At 45.2% G+C, this 18,095-nt stretch overlaps 1 protein-coding gene across 1 annotated transcript in view; it reads right to left on the bottom strand.

Annotated features, from left to right (window-relative positions):
- Positions 1-12,511: 12,511 nt before the first annotated feature.
- The window catches only part of CDH5 (cadherin 5), a 33,996-nt gene continuing 28,412 nt past the window's right edge, over positions 12,512-18,095 (bottom strand). Inside the window, exon 12 of the mRNA XM_039888522.1 lies at positions 12,512-14,688. Coding sequence (XP_039744456.1) covers positions 14,124-14,688 — 565 coding nt within the window. The 3' untranslated portion in view covers positions 12,512-14,123. The remainder of the gene's footprint in view (positions 14,689-18,095) is intronic.

Raw genomic sequence — 18,095 nt, 5'->3', positions numbered from 1 at the left:
GGTCCCCCGAGACATCTTTGGTTACAAAAGTAGATTTCAGCAATCAAAATAATGTCAGCTGCCAGACAGACAGTTTCAGATGCTGCATTTGAATCTAATTTAAAAGTTTAGAAAAATTATATCGGCATCATCTGAACTCAAGGACTTACGTGGATTATCAATAGTTAACTCAGTTAAAAATACCCATGTGCAACCTGTGTTTGTCTTTTATCTTCCTGACCAAGAATGGATGGCCCTGCCCATCTACAGGAGAATATGTTGTGATATAGTCACATGACAGAATACAGCAACGAGGATGAACATACTACAGCTACGAGCGGTGTATGGGTGACTCACAAACCCAAGGTTGAGCAAAAGAAGCCAGACACTGAATGATTCTATTTATATAAAGTTCTAAAATAGGCAAAGCACATTTAGGGTGTTGGAGTCCAGGCTGTGCTTGCTGTTGGTGAGGTATAGGTTGGGAGGGGGCTTCAGGCATGCTTGCTGTGCTGTTTCTTGATCTGGGTACTGGGCACACAGGTGTATTTTGTCTGTGAAAATTCCCTGAACAGTACATTTTAGTACATTTTAATGTACGTATGCTAGACTTCGATAAAAATTTTTTAAAAGAATATACTTGAAAATAATAATAAAAAATAAAATGCTAAAAAAGAAGAAAAGAAAAGAACACCCTATCTTTGTACACTTGCCCAGCTGGGGCAGGAGAGACAGGCTCCCGGCTCGAAGATAGAGGAGGAGGAGGAATTGAGATTCCAGGCAGAAGGGGCGAAAGGTAAAGGAACTAATATTTATTCGGTGGGAGAACTAACTTTCTAGGCTCAGTAACAAAAATAGTTTCGCTTCTTCTTAACGACAATTTTTTTTTTGTTTCTTTCAAAATATCTCTTGAATATTGTATCTTTCAACAGAGGGTGCTTTCTTCCCTCTATGATAGCTGCTACTTAAAGCTAAATTTGGGGGTCCACCTCTGGCAAGTGCAGGAATTGTGTCTTTCAGTGTCATCCTGAGTTTTTTCTTTTCTCTCCTATTCTTATTTTTTTTGGGTCCCTATTCACTCACTTAATTTAAAAACATTGAGATGTGTGTATGTTTCCTTTGCCCCTAAGGAAAAGTGGCTTTGATTCTTTTTGGAAGACGATGGCATATGAATAAACCGAGTGGTGCAGAAAACATTTATAGAAAACCTACGTGTGTGTCAGGCAAAATTTCCACCATTCATTTCGGATAGTTACATTACATTTCAGATAGGCCGTAGTTCAGGAGGGGCTGGCCTTGCCCATAGTAGGTGCCTAAGGCTTTTGTGAAGAAATTGGCCTTCGGGGGATGGGTAGGGGGTACAGGGGACCACATGAGGTCTCTGCTTTCTTGAAGTTCTGGCAGGCACATAGAAGTTCACTCGGACTGGGTCAGGAGCTCTGGGTTTGGAGCCAGAAAAGTTGGGTTCATTTCCCCGCTCTGCCATTTACCTGCTTGTGTCCTGAGGCAAATCACTTGTCCTTTCAGAACCTTGGTCCAGCAGGAGGGGTCTCATGCAGGCACCACCTGGGGCCTGGGTGTCCTGTCCAGCATCTTTAGCCTGGGGCCCCCTCTACCAGAGCAGCTAGCACAGTGTGAGGACTCAACTTGGCTTCCTTCCTGTCCTGGCCCTCTCCACCAGAGTTCCTGGTGACTCTTGGGAACTCAGTAATGCCTCCATATCACCCCCACACACCCGCGAGAGCCAGAACAGGGAATCCCAGAATCCTACTCAGTGGCTGGGGGGCCTTTGCTGCTCTCTGCACCTGCTGCTCTTAAACAGGCACAGCAGCTCCGGAAGCTGTGTGGGACAGCGGGGAAACCGGAGAGGCAGAGAGAGGTGGTGGTGGGGGCCCTCTTTTTCCTCTCTTAGGAGCAGTCTGCTATTTGTTTGAGCTGACCAGGGAGGACTCGAAATGCTTCTGGGAGAACTCGTCCCTGAGAAAGACGTTAATCCCATCACCTGAACGCAGCACAGCGCGTGAACAATTTATACCCTTGGTCCAGAGCCTCTGTGTCTGTGCACTTGGGGAACAGCAGGGCAGCCTGGTGGGCCGGGAGGCCTTGTGAATTTGGCTGTGAGGGGAAGAAACTGTTTCTCAACATCTCTCTTTGGACTATTGCCTTGTTCATTTTCACCAACAGCGTGCTGCAGGCATCCTGCCCTCTAAAGCAGGGCACATACTGGCCTTAGTAGAGCTTCTTCTTGACTCATTCTTGGAGAAGGGACACTCGTCCACACTGTCACCTCGGAGCTTCCTTAAATCAAGCCACACCCTTGCCTAAGTGTTGCTACAGGGTCAAGTCCACACCAGAAAGGACAGACACGTTCCTCTCTGGTCCCTGCCCACCTCTCTACGTTCTATTCCAACCACTCTCCACTTCACCCCCTGGGCCCTAGTCACCTCTTAACATCCCCAACCCCCCTTCTTTGGGGGCTTTTCTTCGGGGGCTTTGTTGACTTCGTCTTCCTTCAGGTTCAATTAATAGCCCATCATGCACTTCACATTTCAAGATGATAGGAATTGTATAAGATTTTCTCATGTGTTTGTGTGTACATGTTTCCCCGTTTGTGAGGGCAGGGGCACAGTCTCGTTTAATGCTGTGTCCTCAGCTCAGGGCCTGCTCAGGGCTCCACATACACTCGCGACACAAGTGGAGTTGGATCACAGAGATGCCAGCAACTGCGCTGGAACGGGGAGCTGCCTCCAGAGGTGCCTCAGGTGCACAGGTGGATCTGCCCTTGCACTAAATGGCCCCAAACTGCATTGTCGTGGTTCTTTCTCTCTCCCTGCCACTTCCCAGCATGTCACTTCTAGCTCTCCTCCTCCTTCCATTTCATACTTCTAAGCTTCACAGAAGAACTGTAGGTTTCTTCAGAGAACAATATCCATGATTGCTAAATAAATAAGCTATATTCACAGACAATTCGGCAAACTCAGGTTTGGTGAGAATGACTGCATTCTTACTAGGACATTGCTGGCTGCGTAGAAGTCCTTTAGAAGACAAAACAAAACACCCTTTTTATTTTAAGATAATTTTAGACTTAGAGAAAAATTGCAAAAATAGAGTTCATGTATATTCTTCACCCCGCTTCCCCTAATGATAACATCTTACATAACCGTAGTACAATGACCAAAACCAAGAAATTAACATCGGTACAATACTATTATTGTACCTTATGTAAATTTCACTAGTTTTTAATCTACTGTTCCTTTTCTGTTTCAGGATCTGCTTCAGGATCTCCACATCATTGTACCTCCTGAGATTCTTCCAGTCTGTAAGAGTTTCTCCTTCTTTCCTTGCTTTTGTGACCTGACATCTCCGATGAGTACTGATCAATTACATAGAAGCTTTTTTATTTGCTTCCGGTTCCTGGTTGGTTTCCAGATGATTAAAGTTTCTGGAGGTCTGCCTTTGCGGTGAGTTCTGGATAAGTGCTTCTTTTCCTTTTCCCCTCTCATTTTGTTTGCTTCCTTTGGGATTCTCCGGAGCAAGAGTCAGAGGAGGAAGGCATGTGGAGGTGATTAGTACTTCTTGACCTTGGGTGTTCACTGTCATAGTCATAGTTCCCAATCACATCTGCGGTCAATTATGCAATTAGCCATGCACATTGACCTCAAGATGGATGCAGATTCCTTCTGGCTCCTCCTCCTCTTCTGCATATCACCATTCCTCCCATCTGCCAGTTGTCCTTTGTTGGTAACAGATCAGAGGAGGCTCCAGGGCTGGCAGAACTGGTGCTCACATTTCCTTGGAGTCACGTACTCTGGGACACCTCTGCCAAGTCCGTTGGGGAAAGTAGATGGTGGATTTGAGAGGTGGGGCTGTGCACCGACTGTTATAGCTTCATGTAGTCTCCAGTGATGGGGTCATGTGGCCCATGAGGTTAGGGACAGGAGCTGAGTCCTGGTAGAGGAGTAAACTGTGGTAACAAAGTGTCAGTCAGCTCAGCCCCTGTCACATTCAGAGAATCATCCTCCAATAATGAGGCTGGGCTTTCCGAGGATGATGGAAGAACATGCAAGAACCTATTCACATTAATTCATTCACTAAAATATTCATTCATCCATTCATTTGAGCAGAGTAAGCTCTTGATGGTTATTATTATTGTTTTTGTGGTTGCTGTCATTGTTATCAAGTACTAGCCATGAGGACATAGGGATGAATCAGAATGAAGCCCTGACCTCAGAATGCTGAGAGAGAGAGGCCATAGAAGACCTCAGCACCATGTGACAAGGGCTCTGTAGAGGGACATATTAAGTTTGTGGGAACAATGGAGGAGTGCCTTAATTGTGACAGGGATGTGCAGTGGATGGGGTGGGTAATGCTGAAGGATTTAGGATAGTTAGACTGATAAACAGGGAAGGGCCTGATGCTGCTGGTGGCGAAACAGCCTGTGCAGAGGCCTGGAGTACAGAAAGCTACTGGAAGAAATGCAAAACTCCCCACACCATTGGTCCAGCATTCATTCATCCACCTAATTTCTCTGGGCCAGACTCTGTGCTTGGCACAGGACCTCTAAGGGGAGGCAGACCTGATCCTGCCAAAGAATCTCATAGTCAGGGCAGGGAGACAGACGATTATTATGATGCCTTAGGGAGGAGAGAGGGAAGGGCAGGGAAGGGCAGGGAAGGCTCCTTGGAGGAAGATGTCTGAGGTTGGACTTGAGGAGCTGGGCAAGTGAAGAAGCAAAGATGGTCTCTCTTTACAGAGAGAGTAGCATGCGCACAGGCCCTGTGGTCATGTGTTCCTTCATGAGCTCATTATATTTATTCATTCAACAGATATGTAGTGAATGCCAACCATATGTCTATATCCACAGAGGTAACAAAGTGAACAATAATGGAGTTTACATAGAGTGTTTAAGTCATCTTAGGCTAAATTATGCTTTGGTGACAAACAACCCCCAAATCTCAGTGGCTTACCACAGTGGTTTACTTTTCCCTTAGGCTACGTGATTCATTGCTAGTGGTAGAGAGAAGAGAGACATTGGAACCATGGGGCAGCTCTTAAAGTTTCTGCTCTGAGATGCAAATGTCTCTTCCACTCACATTTTATTTGACAAAGCGAGTCACCTGGCCAACCTTGACATCAATGGGTTAGGGATGTGGAATCTTCCCATGAGAAGGGCAGTATATATTTTGACTAATAAGACCATCCACCGTATGTCTGAGGAGAGGCTAAAAGTTTAATACGATGTGCACATCATGAGAGCAGATATGACAATAAAGAGATGAAAATGTTAAGGAGAAGCCAGATCATGCAGGGCCTTGGGTTCTGGGCTGAAGAGTTTGGGTTCTGTTGTCTGGCAGTAGAGAGCCATGGAAGCTTTGAAAAATTCTGTCGAGGAGTTTTAAGCAAGGGAGCGCAATATCTTCACACTTTAGAAAAATCATTTCAGTGCTAGCAGGAGAATGGCTGGTGAAAATTGAGGCTAGAGATAGGAAGAGCAATTGGTAAATTTTGGGAATACCATAGTAGAGAGAATGAAAATGTCCCCAGCTAAGGCTGGGACAATGAGGAGAGAAGGAGAGGGCTTCAAGAGATGTCAGGAATAGAATCAAGGGACTTCGGCACATAGTTCCACAGGTATTGTAGAAAGAAAGATGAACGAATAAGTAAGTGCATACACTTGGACCTTGTGTACCAGTGAAGTGACCAATAAATTGATCATGTAAAGTGAGACAGACCCTGATCAAATATCTCTCTAGTTAAAAAATTGTTGATTTAAATTCTTTTTACTTTTAATTTATATAACCATTCACTTTTTTTGGAGTCCAGTTCTGATTCTGACAAATGCATGGACTTGTGTAACCATTACTACAAAAAACATCTCAAACAGTTGCATCGCCCTGAAAGCCTCCCTCATGCAGCTTCTCTTTGTTAGTCAAATCCTCCCTCCACCCCAAATCCTAAAAGCCCTAATCCGTTCTGAATGGGATCATATTTCAGAATGTTTTATGAATGGGATCATAACAATATGTCGTCTTTTGCATCTACCTTCTTTTACTTAGCATAATGTATTTAGGATTCACCCAAGGTGTTGCATGTATCAATGTTTCTTTCCTTTTATTACTCAGCAGTATTTCATTGCTATTGTACCCACAGTTGGTTAAAAAAAAAAAAAAAAGCCCCCAGATCACTTTTCACTCTTTCCTATGTTCTGCAAAGTGTTGGCTGCTTTATGTGGTGTCCCAGGTGGGGCTTTTCAGTCTCCTGCTGAGTACCCTATGCCGGTAGGTCTCCATCTGCTTAGCCAGGAAAAGCCTTCTCTGGTTCCCTGAGCTCAAAGGTAGAGTTTCTTCCTTTGATGTGAAAACGCACTTCCTGTTCAGAGTCCCTTTTGAAAACAACCCCCTTGCACAGCTTCCTGTGTGACATCATTAAACATCCCTCCAGCAACCATTACTCGGGAGCACCAAAGGTTAACTGCAGTTTCTACACATTGTAAGGTCTTGTGAAGTCCTGAGTATTGGTGCACACTCAGTTTTCTCAGACATCCCCAGATAGCCTCTGGATGATGGGCTGTGGAAAATTGGTCCCAGTCGTTTCTCTTATATCTTTGAGAAAGAGTAATGTAGCCTATGTCTGTGCATTGTAGAATCCTATGGGATCACGTGCTGGAAATCAGATTTAACTCATCCGTGGACTGATCCAGAAAGTTGCTGGAAATTTCAGGTTAAAGAACTCCAAAGGCTAAGAGGTATAGGCCCCACACGACCGAGTTCAAAGAAGTACTTTTAGAAGTTAAAAAAAATCCCAATAAATTAACCCTCCAATTACAGTTTTAGTGGGTTCAAAAGTAATGATTTTAAAAGCTATTTAGCTAATTTTTAAAAAAGTATCTGTTGCATTCATAGACAGTAAACTAAAAACATTTTAAACAAAAACTTTCAATGTTTAGAAAAATGATATTTGGGGCAAACTTTGTTTATTGAATTCATTGTTTTTCAATGAGGAGAAAGTGTTTACAAATTAACATTAAAATAACATCTTTTCTGACTATAAACAATGCATGTTGATTATAGAAAATTTGGAAAATAGAATTAAGAAGAAAAGAAAAATTCTTCATAATTCTAAAACCTAGAGATGAATACTAGTAAAAAAATTGGGATCTGACTATATAATTCATTGGGTTCTGCCTTTTTGCTTGACCTTGAGTTCAGCTCAAGATCACTGTGTCAGAACTCGACTTTTAATGGCTGACCGTATTATTTTATGGATCTTCCAAAAGTTTCTTATTGTTGGATATTTCTATTTTTCCCATTTTTTTCCTTGTACATAACCTGAAATTAACATGGTGACAGATATGCCCTGTACATGACTTCTATGGATTGTTGGGTGGTCTGGGGTTTTGATTTTGGTGACTCAACCTATTACCTCTAGGACAGTAGGATTTATTATAAAGATTCTTATGGAACTAGGCACTTAGAGATGGCTACTGTTTCTGGCCGAGTCAGTGCTCCAGGATTGGCTTGGTGAAAGCAGGCCTGGGTAGACCAGGGTGGCTGGATGTGGAACTGAGGCAGGGCCCCTGGTGCCAGGAGGGATTATTGTGACCCTCATAAGCAAGGATTACCTGGTGCCAGGAGGGTGTATTGTGACCCTCATAAGCAAGGATTACACGGCCAGGGCCAGCTACTCCCTGCGATTGAAATTCTCGTGATTGAGATTCTAGGCGACAACAGGGCTATGAGAGGTGGCAGGTAAGCCATCCTCTCCGGGAGGCGGGGAACTAGGTCCCTGACTCTCTCTTCCCCATCAGAGTCTGGCATAAGGGGAGGCGCGGAGTGGGAAGGTAGGAAGGTTATGGGGCGGGCCTACGAGGCGCCTCTCTGATCTAGGTTCTCTGTGAAGGTCCAGGACCCTTAGAGCCTGTGGTGTGCGTTGCACTGGGAATGCAGATGAGGGTTGAACATTTATTAATGACGCGCGCCCCCTAGTGGTCATTTCTCCCATAACCAGCACTGCGGGCCTGGATGGCGTTTCCTAGTCCAGCCTCCAGTCTCCACCCAGGTCTGGAGAATTCTCCTGCAGATTCACGTTGTCCTGGAGTCAGGTTCTAGCCATAACTCGGTCTTTACCTTGCTGCGTGGCTCTGGCCGCATCGCACCCCTTTCTAGGTCTTACTTTAGTTATCTATGAGATGAAGGTCATACCATACTGGCCTCATAGGTTGAACCTGGAGGAAGGGAAGTGCTCTAAGCCCCTGCTGCCCCTATCACTTTGGCCATGCCAGGGGTTGGCTGGAGCAGGTACGTGCAGTGTGGTAAGCAGATTCCAGGGAGCTCTGGGTTTGTGCCCTATGGTAGTGTCCACTAAAGGCTCCAAAGTTAGAGACAAACCCTCTACCTTCAGGAGGATCCCTCCTCCCACCTCAGGGTAAATAGGAGCCAAAGAGAGGAGGTGGCCAGGGTGACCAAGAGCTCAGAGCCAGGCCCCACTGGAGGGTTGGAGGACTAGGGACTGCCTGATCTGAAGGTGACTTGAGGCCTAGGAGGCTTCTTGGAGGAGGAGGAGGTAGAGGACAGATCTCATGGGTTGCAAGAGTTGGGGAGTTCATGGAGCAGGCACTTTAGCCAGGTAGGCAAACTGAGCTCAAAAACCAGCATGAAGGAGTGACATCAGCAGGAATGGCGGAATAAGGAAATCCTTTCTTCCATAAAAGCAATGAGAATAGTGGAAAAATTGTCAAGATCCACTTTTTCAGAACTCTGGAAATTAACCAAAGGCTTACAACAATTTGGGGAGTGTTTACTCAAGAAAATGGCTATATCTTGGTAAGAACAGTGAACTCGGAGGTGTTTTAACTTACCCTGATCCTACTCTCCTCTTTCCAGCCCTGTGGTAGCCTCGAAACTCAATAGCTCCATAATCACAGTAAAAATAAGCATCCTAGCAGCCCCTGGAAGGGGCAAACCAGGGTTGGAGCTCCTCCAAAATCCAGTTCCCAGATAACTGTCATCATTTTCCCTAGAAGACCTCTTTGAGAGGTTGTGTTTATTTAATCTGACTTGAAACTTGCTCAATGCAAACAGCCTTTTTTTTTTTTCCTGAGGGCATTTATTGAAAAACGTCAGTGGCAATTGTTTACATTGAAGCTGCACGAGGCAGTGATAACAGCTGGGGCAAACAAGAAGCTGATCAAAAATCTTAAAAGGAAAAGTTGGTGAATGAGCTGTCCACAGAGGGCTTTGAAAACTTTGGCATATTCTTGAGAATCTAAAAGAATCACACGTGTAAGGCTGTGTTCATGCTCGGGAAACACCCAAGAAGGCCCTAAGCTCTCAACTCTGGCTGACTTCAACGCTCTGTGCAATCAGAAAGTGAAGGCTGAGGCAGAGCTGTAAACTGCTGGCCTGAGCCTTGAAGGAATCCCCTACACACACACAGAGCCTCTCAGCAAATGCATTTAAGAGAATCTTTGCCAATCATTAGCAGACCAGTACCAAGCGGAGACTTCAGTGGCCATGCGCAACAAAATGTGTAAACTTTAGGATATTAGTTTAAGAAAGCCACTAAATAAACTGCAGCAGCAACCAAAACCCAGTAACAACAACAATCCCTGGGGAACAGGGATCTGGTATCCAGAGTTGACACATTATATTATTTAAAATATGCAATTTTCTACAAAAATTATGAGACATGCAAATATGGCCCATTCACAGGAAAAAAGGCAATCAATAGAGAGAGACTATCTATCTCTGAAGAAACCCAGATGTTGGACTCATTAGACAAAGACTTTAAACTATGTTCAAAGAACTAAAAAAAAAAAACAACCATGTCTAAAAACTAAAGAAAAGTATGAGAATGATGTCTCACCAAACAGAATATCAATAAAGAGGCATAAATTACTAAAAGAAGAACCAAATAGAAATTTTGGAGTTGAAAATACAATAAAAGTGAAATAAAAAATATTCACTAGAAGAGCTTAAGATGAGATGTCAGTTAGCTGAAGAAAGGATCAGCACACTTGTCGATAGGTCAATTGAGATTATCTAGCCTGAGGAACAAAGAAAAAAATGAAAATGAATAGAGCCTTAGATACTGTTGGACATCAGAAAGCATTCTCATATATGTGTAATCTGAGTCCCAGAGGAGAAGAGAGAACGAGGCAAAAAGACCATTTGGAGAGACAATGGCCCCAAACTTCCCAAGTTTGATAAAAATATTCATCTACACATCCAAGAAGTTCAATGAACGCCAAGTAAAATAAGAGTTTACTTTCGAAATGATCCTAGACACATCATAATGAAACTATCGAAAAATCAAAGACAGGCAGAATATTGAAAGCAGCAAGAGATATACAACTTATCACATATAAACTTTCCTCATTAAGATTAACAGTCATTTCTTGTCAGAAGCCAGGGAGGCCAGAAGACCATGGGTTGACATTCAAAGTGCTAAAAAGAAAAGTGTATAAACCAAGAAGTCTCTATCTAGCAAAACTTTCCTTCAGAAATAAAGGGGAAATCAAGACATTCCCAGATAAACAAAATTGAGAGAATTTCCACTAGCAGACCTTCCCTACAGGAAAATATTAAAGGAAGTCTGTCCTTCAGGCTGAAATAAAAACACAAGACAGTAACTTGAATCCACAGGAATAAAGACCATCAGTAAAGGTAACTGGTAGTATAGGTAGATATAAAAGACTGTTTGATATTTTCTTGTTTATGACTTTTCCCTCCTATGGGAAAAGATTTAGAAGAACTGCACAAAGCAATAATTATAAATCTCTGTCGATGAGCGTACAATGTACAAAAATTAATATGTATGATAATGATAATACAAAGGAGGGCGGAGCAAGATTTTGCACACTATTTAAATTAAGTTGGTACAAATTCTAACTAGATTGTTATATGTTAAGATTTTAAATATAATTCTCAAGGGAACCACTAAGAAAATAAACTTAAAAAAGAGACTAAAAGATTTGACAAGATAATCAAAATGGTATGCTACAAAATATCTTTAACATAAAAGAAAGCAGTATTAGGGTAATAGAGGAACAAAAAACATAACACATAGAAAATAAATAGGAAATGGCGGACGTAAATTCTACCTTATAGGTAATTACATTAAATGTGAAAAGATTAAACACTCCAATCGAAAAGCAGAGACTGGCAAGATGGGTGAACTGCTAGGATCTAACTATATTTTGTCCACAGAGATATGCTTTATATTAAAAGACACAAATAGATTGAAGGTAAAAGGATGGAAAAGATGTACTATGTAAACAGTAACCAAAAGAGAGCTGGAGTGAGTATTCTAATATTAGACCAAATAGGCTTTAAGATAAAAATTCATACTAGATCTGAAGAGGTACATTTTCTAATGGTAAAAGGGTCAATCCTTCAAGAAGATACAACCATTAAAAATCTATATGCCCCTACAGCAGAGACCAAAAATACATGAAGCAAAAACTGACAGAATTGAGGGGAGAAATAGACAATTCAAGAATAATAGTTGGAGATTTCAGCACCCCGCTTTCAATAATGGAGAGACTAGACAGAAGATCAACAAGGAGATAAACCTGAACGACACGATAAACCAACAAGCCCTGACAGACACCTGTCGGAGACTCCACCCGCCAGCAGTGGCATACGTGCTCTTCTCCCGTGCACGTGGACTGTTCTCCAGGATAAAACATATCCTGGGGCATAAAACAAGTCTCAAGTAATTTACAGTGATTGAAATTATTAAAAATTCTGTTCTCTGACCATAATGGAATGAAATTAGAAGTCAATAACAAGGAAATTTGGAAAATTCACAAAATTGTAGAAATTAATACATTCCTAAATAACCAATGTATCAAAAAAAGAAATCACAAGGGAAATTAGAGTAAAAATTGGAATCGAGACAAATTGGTCTCTGAAAGCTTCAAAAAGTAGTGTTTGTGCAGAGCACAGTTTGCAAAATATTGTTCCCGGAGGACACATTGCCTAGAAAACCCTGCTGGCAGGGGTCAAGGGGCAGGGGCCATGCATAAGTGGGCTTCATCTCCAACCTCCCCAGTTCAAGACCCAAGTCTGACATGGAGGCATCTGCTTCTATTGATTGTGAGATTTTTCAGCTAGGATCCCAATGTTGGGGTCCATACATCCCCGTGAAGTGCCAGCTGCTCAATCACTGTTGCCAACCAGCTAATTGGAGTTTGATTTCCTCCATCGTTGCTGATGGATCTCACCTCCCTCATTCTTCATTTGTGGCTCCAGCTGCCAGAGGTCCTTGTCTGGTGTGTAGGGTGGGGTTGGGGGGCATGTAAAGAGCCTGGGTGATGGTATGGGGTTCTGGGAGGAGACGGGGCTAGACTAGATATCCCTTGTGATTCTCTCTCAGCCGTCTCTTCTGTGGGGAGTGTTCTCCGAAATCTGGCTGGCAATGTCCCTGTTGTCTGGGTTTCTCTCATGATCGTAGTGAAGTGTGTGTGTGTGTGTGTGTGTGTGTGTGTGTGTGTGTGTGTATTTCACATGAGCTCTCTCTGTTCTGGAAATAGAAGCATTTCAAGATTTTTCTTTATTTCGATATAAAAAAATACAGTATGTCTCATGCACCAGTGCGGTCATTATATAGTCATTATCTCTAGAGCAGTTATTATAATGATAAGAAATCGGTTACAGGAATTCATTTATCCAACTAAAAAAACCCGTTAAATTGTTAACCTAAAAAGTAACTTGCTTATTATGCAAAACTCTTATATTTTTGTGAGAGCTAGAAACATGTAAGTATTATTAGTAAAAAAAAAAAAAAAATTATGAAAAACTAGTTACTCGTTAAAAACAAGACAGTGTTATCTACAGTCCCCTGAAGTGTGAGGGTCCTTGCCCAAAGTGGGAACCTCAGTCATGACCAAGGGTGAGTTGGAGGGTTTGCCCCCTTCCCCGCCCCCTTCCCGTTGAGTGATGCCTCTTCTCCAAGGTGTGTTTGCAGTGGAATGTTCCATATGTGGCCGGAAGTGGGAGATGCACACAGGACTACACGGCTGGGGCAGGGCAGGGGCCTTGCCTTTTGCAGGGTGCGCCGAGGATGAGGCCCTGCTGGGGTTCCCTGAGATGTGGCAACAACGAGGTGTAAAGGCAAATGGCACGGCTCCATTGTGCAGTCATGTTTCGGTTTGGACATTGGCCAGAGTTGCTAGTTGCTGTGGGTGCCTCTAAGTCAAGAGATAAGGAGAAGAGAGAGAGAGAAAGAAAAGAGAGAGCGTGAATGAGCGAACAGGCAAGGCAGAGATGGGGAGAGGTGTCCTGCTCTGGAAACGTGTGTTCCCACTTCTCAGGCGAAACTAGAGGGGTGTCAATGAGTCCAAACTGGGGTCACAGCTACTCCAGGCCTTCTCCAGAGGATGTGGGTGTGGAAGTGGCTCTCACCCTATGAGCTGTCACACTTGGTCTCCACTGTCCCTTCAGGATGAATTCACAGTTGCTTCAAAGTTAGGCAAGCCATTTCCCTGATTTTGGTTGAATTTTCAACGCTCAGTACAGCACAGTTATTGGTGTGGCAGGCAAGTGAGGTCACCCCAGGACCCAAAGTTGGGAGCTGCCAAGGGCCCCTTCCTCCCTCTTGACAGGCCAGGGGAGGGGCCCAGGAGTGGTGGGGGACTTGGGAGGATGTGAGGAAGTTGAAGCAGGGTGGGCGTGATGGACAGTCCCAGTCTCCTTTGGGACTGGGCAGCAGGGAGTGTCAGCCACAGATCATGCTGTCCTGCCCTTTGCCTCCAGGCAGACAGGCCCCCAGGACTCACCAGCCTCACCCGGGACCTCAGGGGAAGACCTCTCCCTGGAAGCTGACCATAAGCTGCTTTGAGGAGCCAGAGAAAGTCTGAGTTGGATTGTGGTACCTGGTGACAGGGTTATGTGGACATCCAAGCCCAGGCAGAACACTAGCTGGGATTTTCCAGCCTTTTGGAGGTAGCCATCACTGAATAGGTTCCTGGACACTTCAGGGACCTGGAGTTTGCTACCCAAGGTGGTGAGGTCTCTGAGACCCATAAAGAAAGGCTGCTGAGCTGGGGTTTCAGTGCTATAATTCGAGGCCTCAGGTCCTGGTGTCCGACTGGCTGAAGCTGCAATGGTTTGGGTCTCCAGGCCCAGGTGCTTGTGGCCCCCTTAATACATCAGCTGCTCTCTGGGGTCTGAGCCATAGAGCTCTGCCAGCATCTTGAACCTGGGCCCCCAGTCGTTGAGGAAGTCATAATCGACGTCTGAGTCGGAGGAGTCGGTGCCCAGAGAGCTGAGGGACTCTGCAATGGACTCAGAGCCCTCGTAGCCGTAGATGTGCAGCGTGTCATAGGGCGGGCCGCCGCCGTCGTGGTCTGCCTCGTCCTTCTTCACCTCGATCACAGTAGCCATGTCCCCTGGGCCCCCGCGTGCGCTAGGGGGCGTGCGCCGCAGAGGCTTCTGCACCTGCGCGTACACCGACGGCCGTGTGTCCAGCCCTGGCCGTGGTTTCTTGCCCCCGCCGTGGCGCACCGAGTTGAGCACCGACACGTCGTAGCTGGTGGTGTCCATCTCGCCGCCGCCCTCCTCGTCGTAGGTGACCAGCTGCTCGTGGATCTCCGGCACATTCTTGCCGTGGGTGCGGGCCTGCTTCCGGAGCCGCCGCCGCAGGAAGATGAGAAGGGTGATCACTGGGAGTGAGCAAGGCATGCGGAGCGAGTTAGACCAGGTGCAGCTTTATGGGTGGCCCCAACCCTTTGGGGGTCACCTGCTTTCTTTCCTCATCCCTGGGAATTCCTGGACCAGCCCAGCTTCCTTGTGACATCCTTGCCAGCCCAGAAGTTTTGGTTTGGTCCAGAACTCTGGTGGGTCCCCCTTCCCCCACCTCCATGGTATCTGCCCTGCCCCCCTGTGATCCTGACTGGACGTTAGGGCAACTGGTAGGGTTGGGAGGAAAGATACAGAGTGGGCCTCTCTCAAGTCCATTCTCTTCTGCCAGTCTCAGCCCCCATCTACCTGCACCCTCATTTCCTCCCTCCTCACTCCACTGTGGCAAATCCTTCTCTGTCATGTCCAAAGGCCAGGAGGCCAGAGGTGGGGGCAGAAATGGGGAAAGGAATGGAGTTGGAATTTGGAGTGCAAAAATTCTGATCCACTGCTTTGTTGACAGCTCTGATCATGATAATGCACAATGGTGGTGCCGGCAGACATGGCACTTACTACACTAGCAGCAGTCACTCTTGAGCGCCAACTGTATACATGCGGGCATGATACTGGCACATTTTTATGTTCTCTCTCTCAAGGTGGGTATTATTATCCCATTGGACAGTTAAGCAGGCTGAGCTCAGAGAGGCTGACTGACTTGCCCGGAGTACCGTGGTTGGCAGCGGCATCGATGTGATTCTGCTGAAAGCTCGGGAGTGTGGATGTGTGAGGGTGACCAGCCCCTGAGGGGTGGACTGCGTGGTGCAGAGAGCTCCTCAAATTAACTTCAGATCATCCCCCTAGGCTCTCTGGGCTTGAACTGTTTAACAAACTGTTACATACATAAGTAAAATTGGGATGCCCTTTTTGAGACTCAGCTAGTTTCCTGTCTGTAAAATGAAATGAAGACTTCTCTGTTTATATTTGGTCAGGTGGTTATAAGGTTAGTGCAATTCTATGTGTGATGGTGAGGCCATTATCATTATTATTAATTATTATTAAAAGAGGAATCTGGGTCTGGACTTTCTGGCAGAGAAGCCTTCCAGAATGGGGGTGAACTCAGGGGGCCTCTTGGGGAGCTACTGTCAGGAAAGGCCTGGAGCAGACAATGTGGTCCTAGCCATCTCCTCGGGTCCTGTGGTTGTAGTGCATAGGGCGATCTGCAACCATCTGAGGGTGTCCTCTGGAGGACCAGCCCTGCGCCATCTCATGGCAAGTAAAGTGTGGGAGACTTTATGCCTCTGAGAGGAGCCCCAAACCATCAGCGGGTGGGACTTGATGGGTAGACACCAGCTGTGAGGGCCACACTGCCTCCCTGTCCCCAGGGGGAGGAAGCTCCAGTGATCCACAGTGGTAACTTAGGTGACAATGTGTCCTTCGGGTGCTTTGTTTTTTATCTCATACCCCTCTTCCTTCTGGGGCTTCCTGGGAGCACCTCCCAAGTAAACCACTTGCACCCCAATCCTTGTCCCAGAGTCTTCTTCCTGGGAACCCAAATTAAGGCAAGGCCTAAATGCTCCTAAAATTTTGGAGGCCCAGTGATTAGAACCAAAAAGGCTTAGATGATAGAGGCTCTGTTCATCCCTCTGGCGACCAAATCAAAGTTGTGACGGAAACAAGGAGTAGCAGCAAGGAAATATCACCTGGATCTAGATGAACAAGCCATACAACTAGGGAGAAATCCAAGAAATCACCCTGCGATGGCAGAAGGTAGGACGGGGTGAGGACACGGGGCGGCCCGGTCTTGAGCAGCTGAGTGAGACAGAGGCTGTGGCAGCGGCAGCGGCAGCGGCAACGGCAGATGCCTCTTAAAGGGGCCGCGTCCGCGAGCGGATTTTCGCGGTGACAGACCTGCTTGCTCTGAGCACCAGTACCGATTCAGCTGTGCACAGGGGGCACCAGGGACTTACAGGGAGACATTGTCAGAGTGAGGGCCTAGGTGAGACTCGCTCTGTAAAGAAGTGCCAGTGGTATCCATTGTTCCTTGCTGAGCCCTCCCCTCTCCCAGTGCGTGGACACAGCTCCGCCATTGCCGTGAGGTCATCAGACTGGATAACAAAGGTCACTCTGCCCAGAGGATTCCCTGAAACCCCACCTCCCCCAACCCGTGGCACCACCCAAGCCACATCCAGGTGTATCCTCAGCGAGTCAGGTGCTCCTTGCCGAGCAGCGCCTAGACTCACACTGGAGGCAACTGGCCTTGGTTTTTAGCGTGGCCTTTTGAGGCAACTATAAGCATCTGTGGATTGCTTGCTAATTCTTAACAGGTGGCCCTGGTGGGGCAGAGGCTTGAGCTAAATTTGGCCTGTAGCTGAACCCCTCTCAGGACTGTGCCACTGGACACCTACTTCACAAAACCACATTAATAAGACCGGGAGACTTAGGAGCTTTGCTTATTAGTACATAGAAATAGACACGGAAAGGCAGCCAAAATGGGAAGACAAAGAAGCAAAAACCATATGAGAGAACAGAACAGAGACCCAGATATAATGGAGTCAAGTAATCTAACAGATGCAGATTTCAAAACACTGGTTATAAAGATGCTCGATGAACTTTTGGTTAAATTCAGTGAGAACTTCAACAAAGAGAAAAAACATAAAAATGGAAATGGAAATTATAAAAAGGAACTAGTCTAAAATGAAGAATACATTATCCGAGAAGTATATTAAATGGAATAAACAAAGGAATAAACAAAGTGAATAAAGAAAAGGATCAAATGCCCTATCTAGAGGATGGGAAAGCCAAGGACAGTCAATCAGAACGGCAAGCGATAAGATGCCAAGACTATAAAAGTAATTTAAGGAGCATATGGGACACTAATAAAGGTCCAGATATCTGTCTGATCAGCGTAACTGAAGAAAATCAAGATGTTGAACAGCCGTTTGAAGAAATAATGATGGAAAACTTCTTGAACTTGGGAAGGAAATGGACATAAAACCCCTGGAAGCTCAGAGAATTCCAAAAATTAAGGATCCAAAGAGGCCCACACCAAGACACATCATAATTAAAATGCCAGAGGTTAAAGACAAAGAATGGATATTAAAAACAGCAAGAGAAAAACAGTTACTTGTAAGGAAAAACCCATAAGACTGGCAGCTGATTTCTCAAAAGAAACTATGCAGGACAAAAGGGCTTGGCAAAAAATATTCAACAAGATGAAGACCCAGGATCTACAACCAAGAATAATTTATCCAGCAAAGCTATCATTTAGAGTTGAAGGACAGATCAAGAGCTTTCCAGACAAAAATAAGCTGAAGGAATTTATCACCACCAAGCCTGTGTTACAGGAAATGTTGGAGGGACTTCTTTAAGAAGAAAAAACATGTATCAAAAACAGGAATAAAGAATGGTAACAACTACATTCCTATCAATAAGTATCTCAAATAGAAAAGAATTAAATGCTCCAACTAAAAGTGGATGAATGGAAAGGAAAACAAG

The sequence above is a fragment of the Pteropus medius genome, unplaced genomic scaffold, assembly GCF_902729225.1.
Source record: "Pteropus medius unplaced genomic scaffold, Ma_sr-lr_union100, whole genome shotgun sequence".
Classification (NCBI taxonomy): Eukaryota; Metazoa; Chordata; class Mammalia; order Chiroptera; family Pteropodidae; genus Pteropus; species Pteropus medius.
Note: the sequence above shows the minus strand (reverse complement) of the source record. Positions and strands in the feature narration are given on the sequence as shown.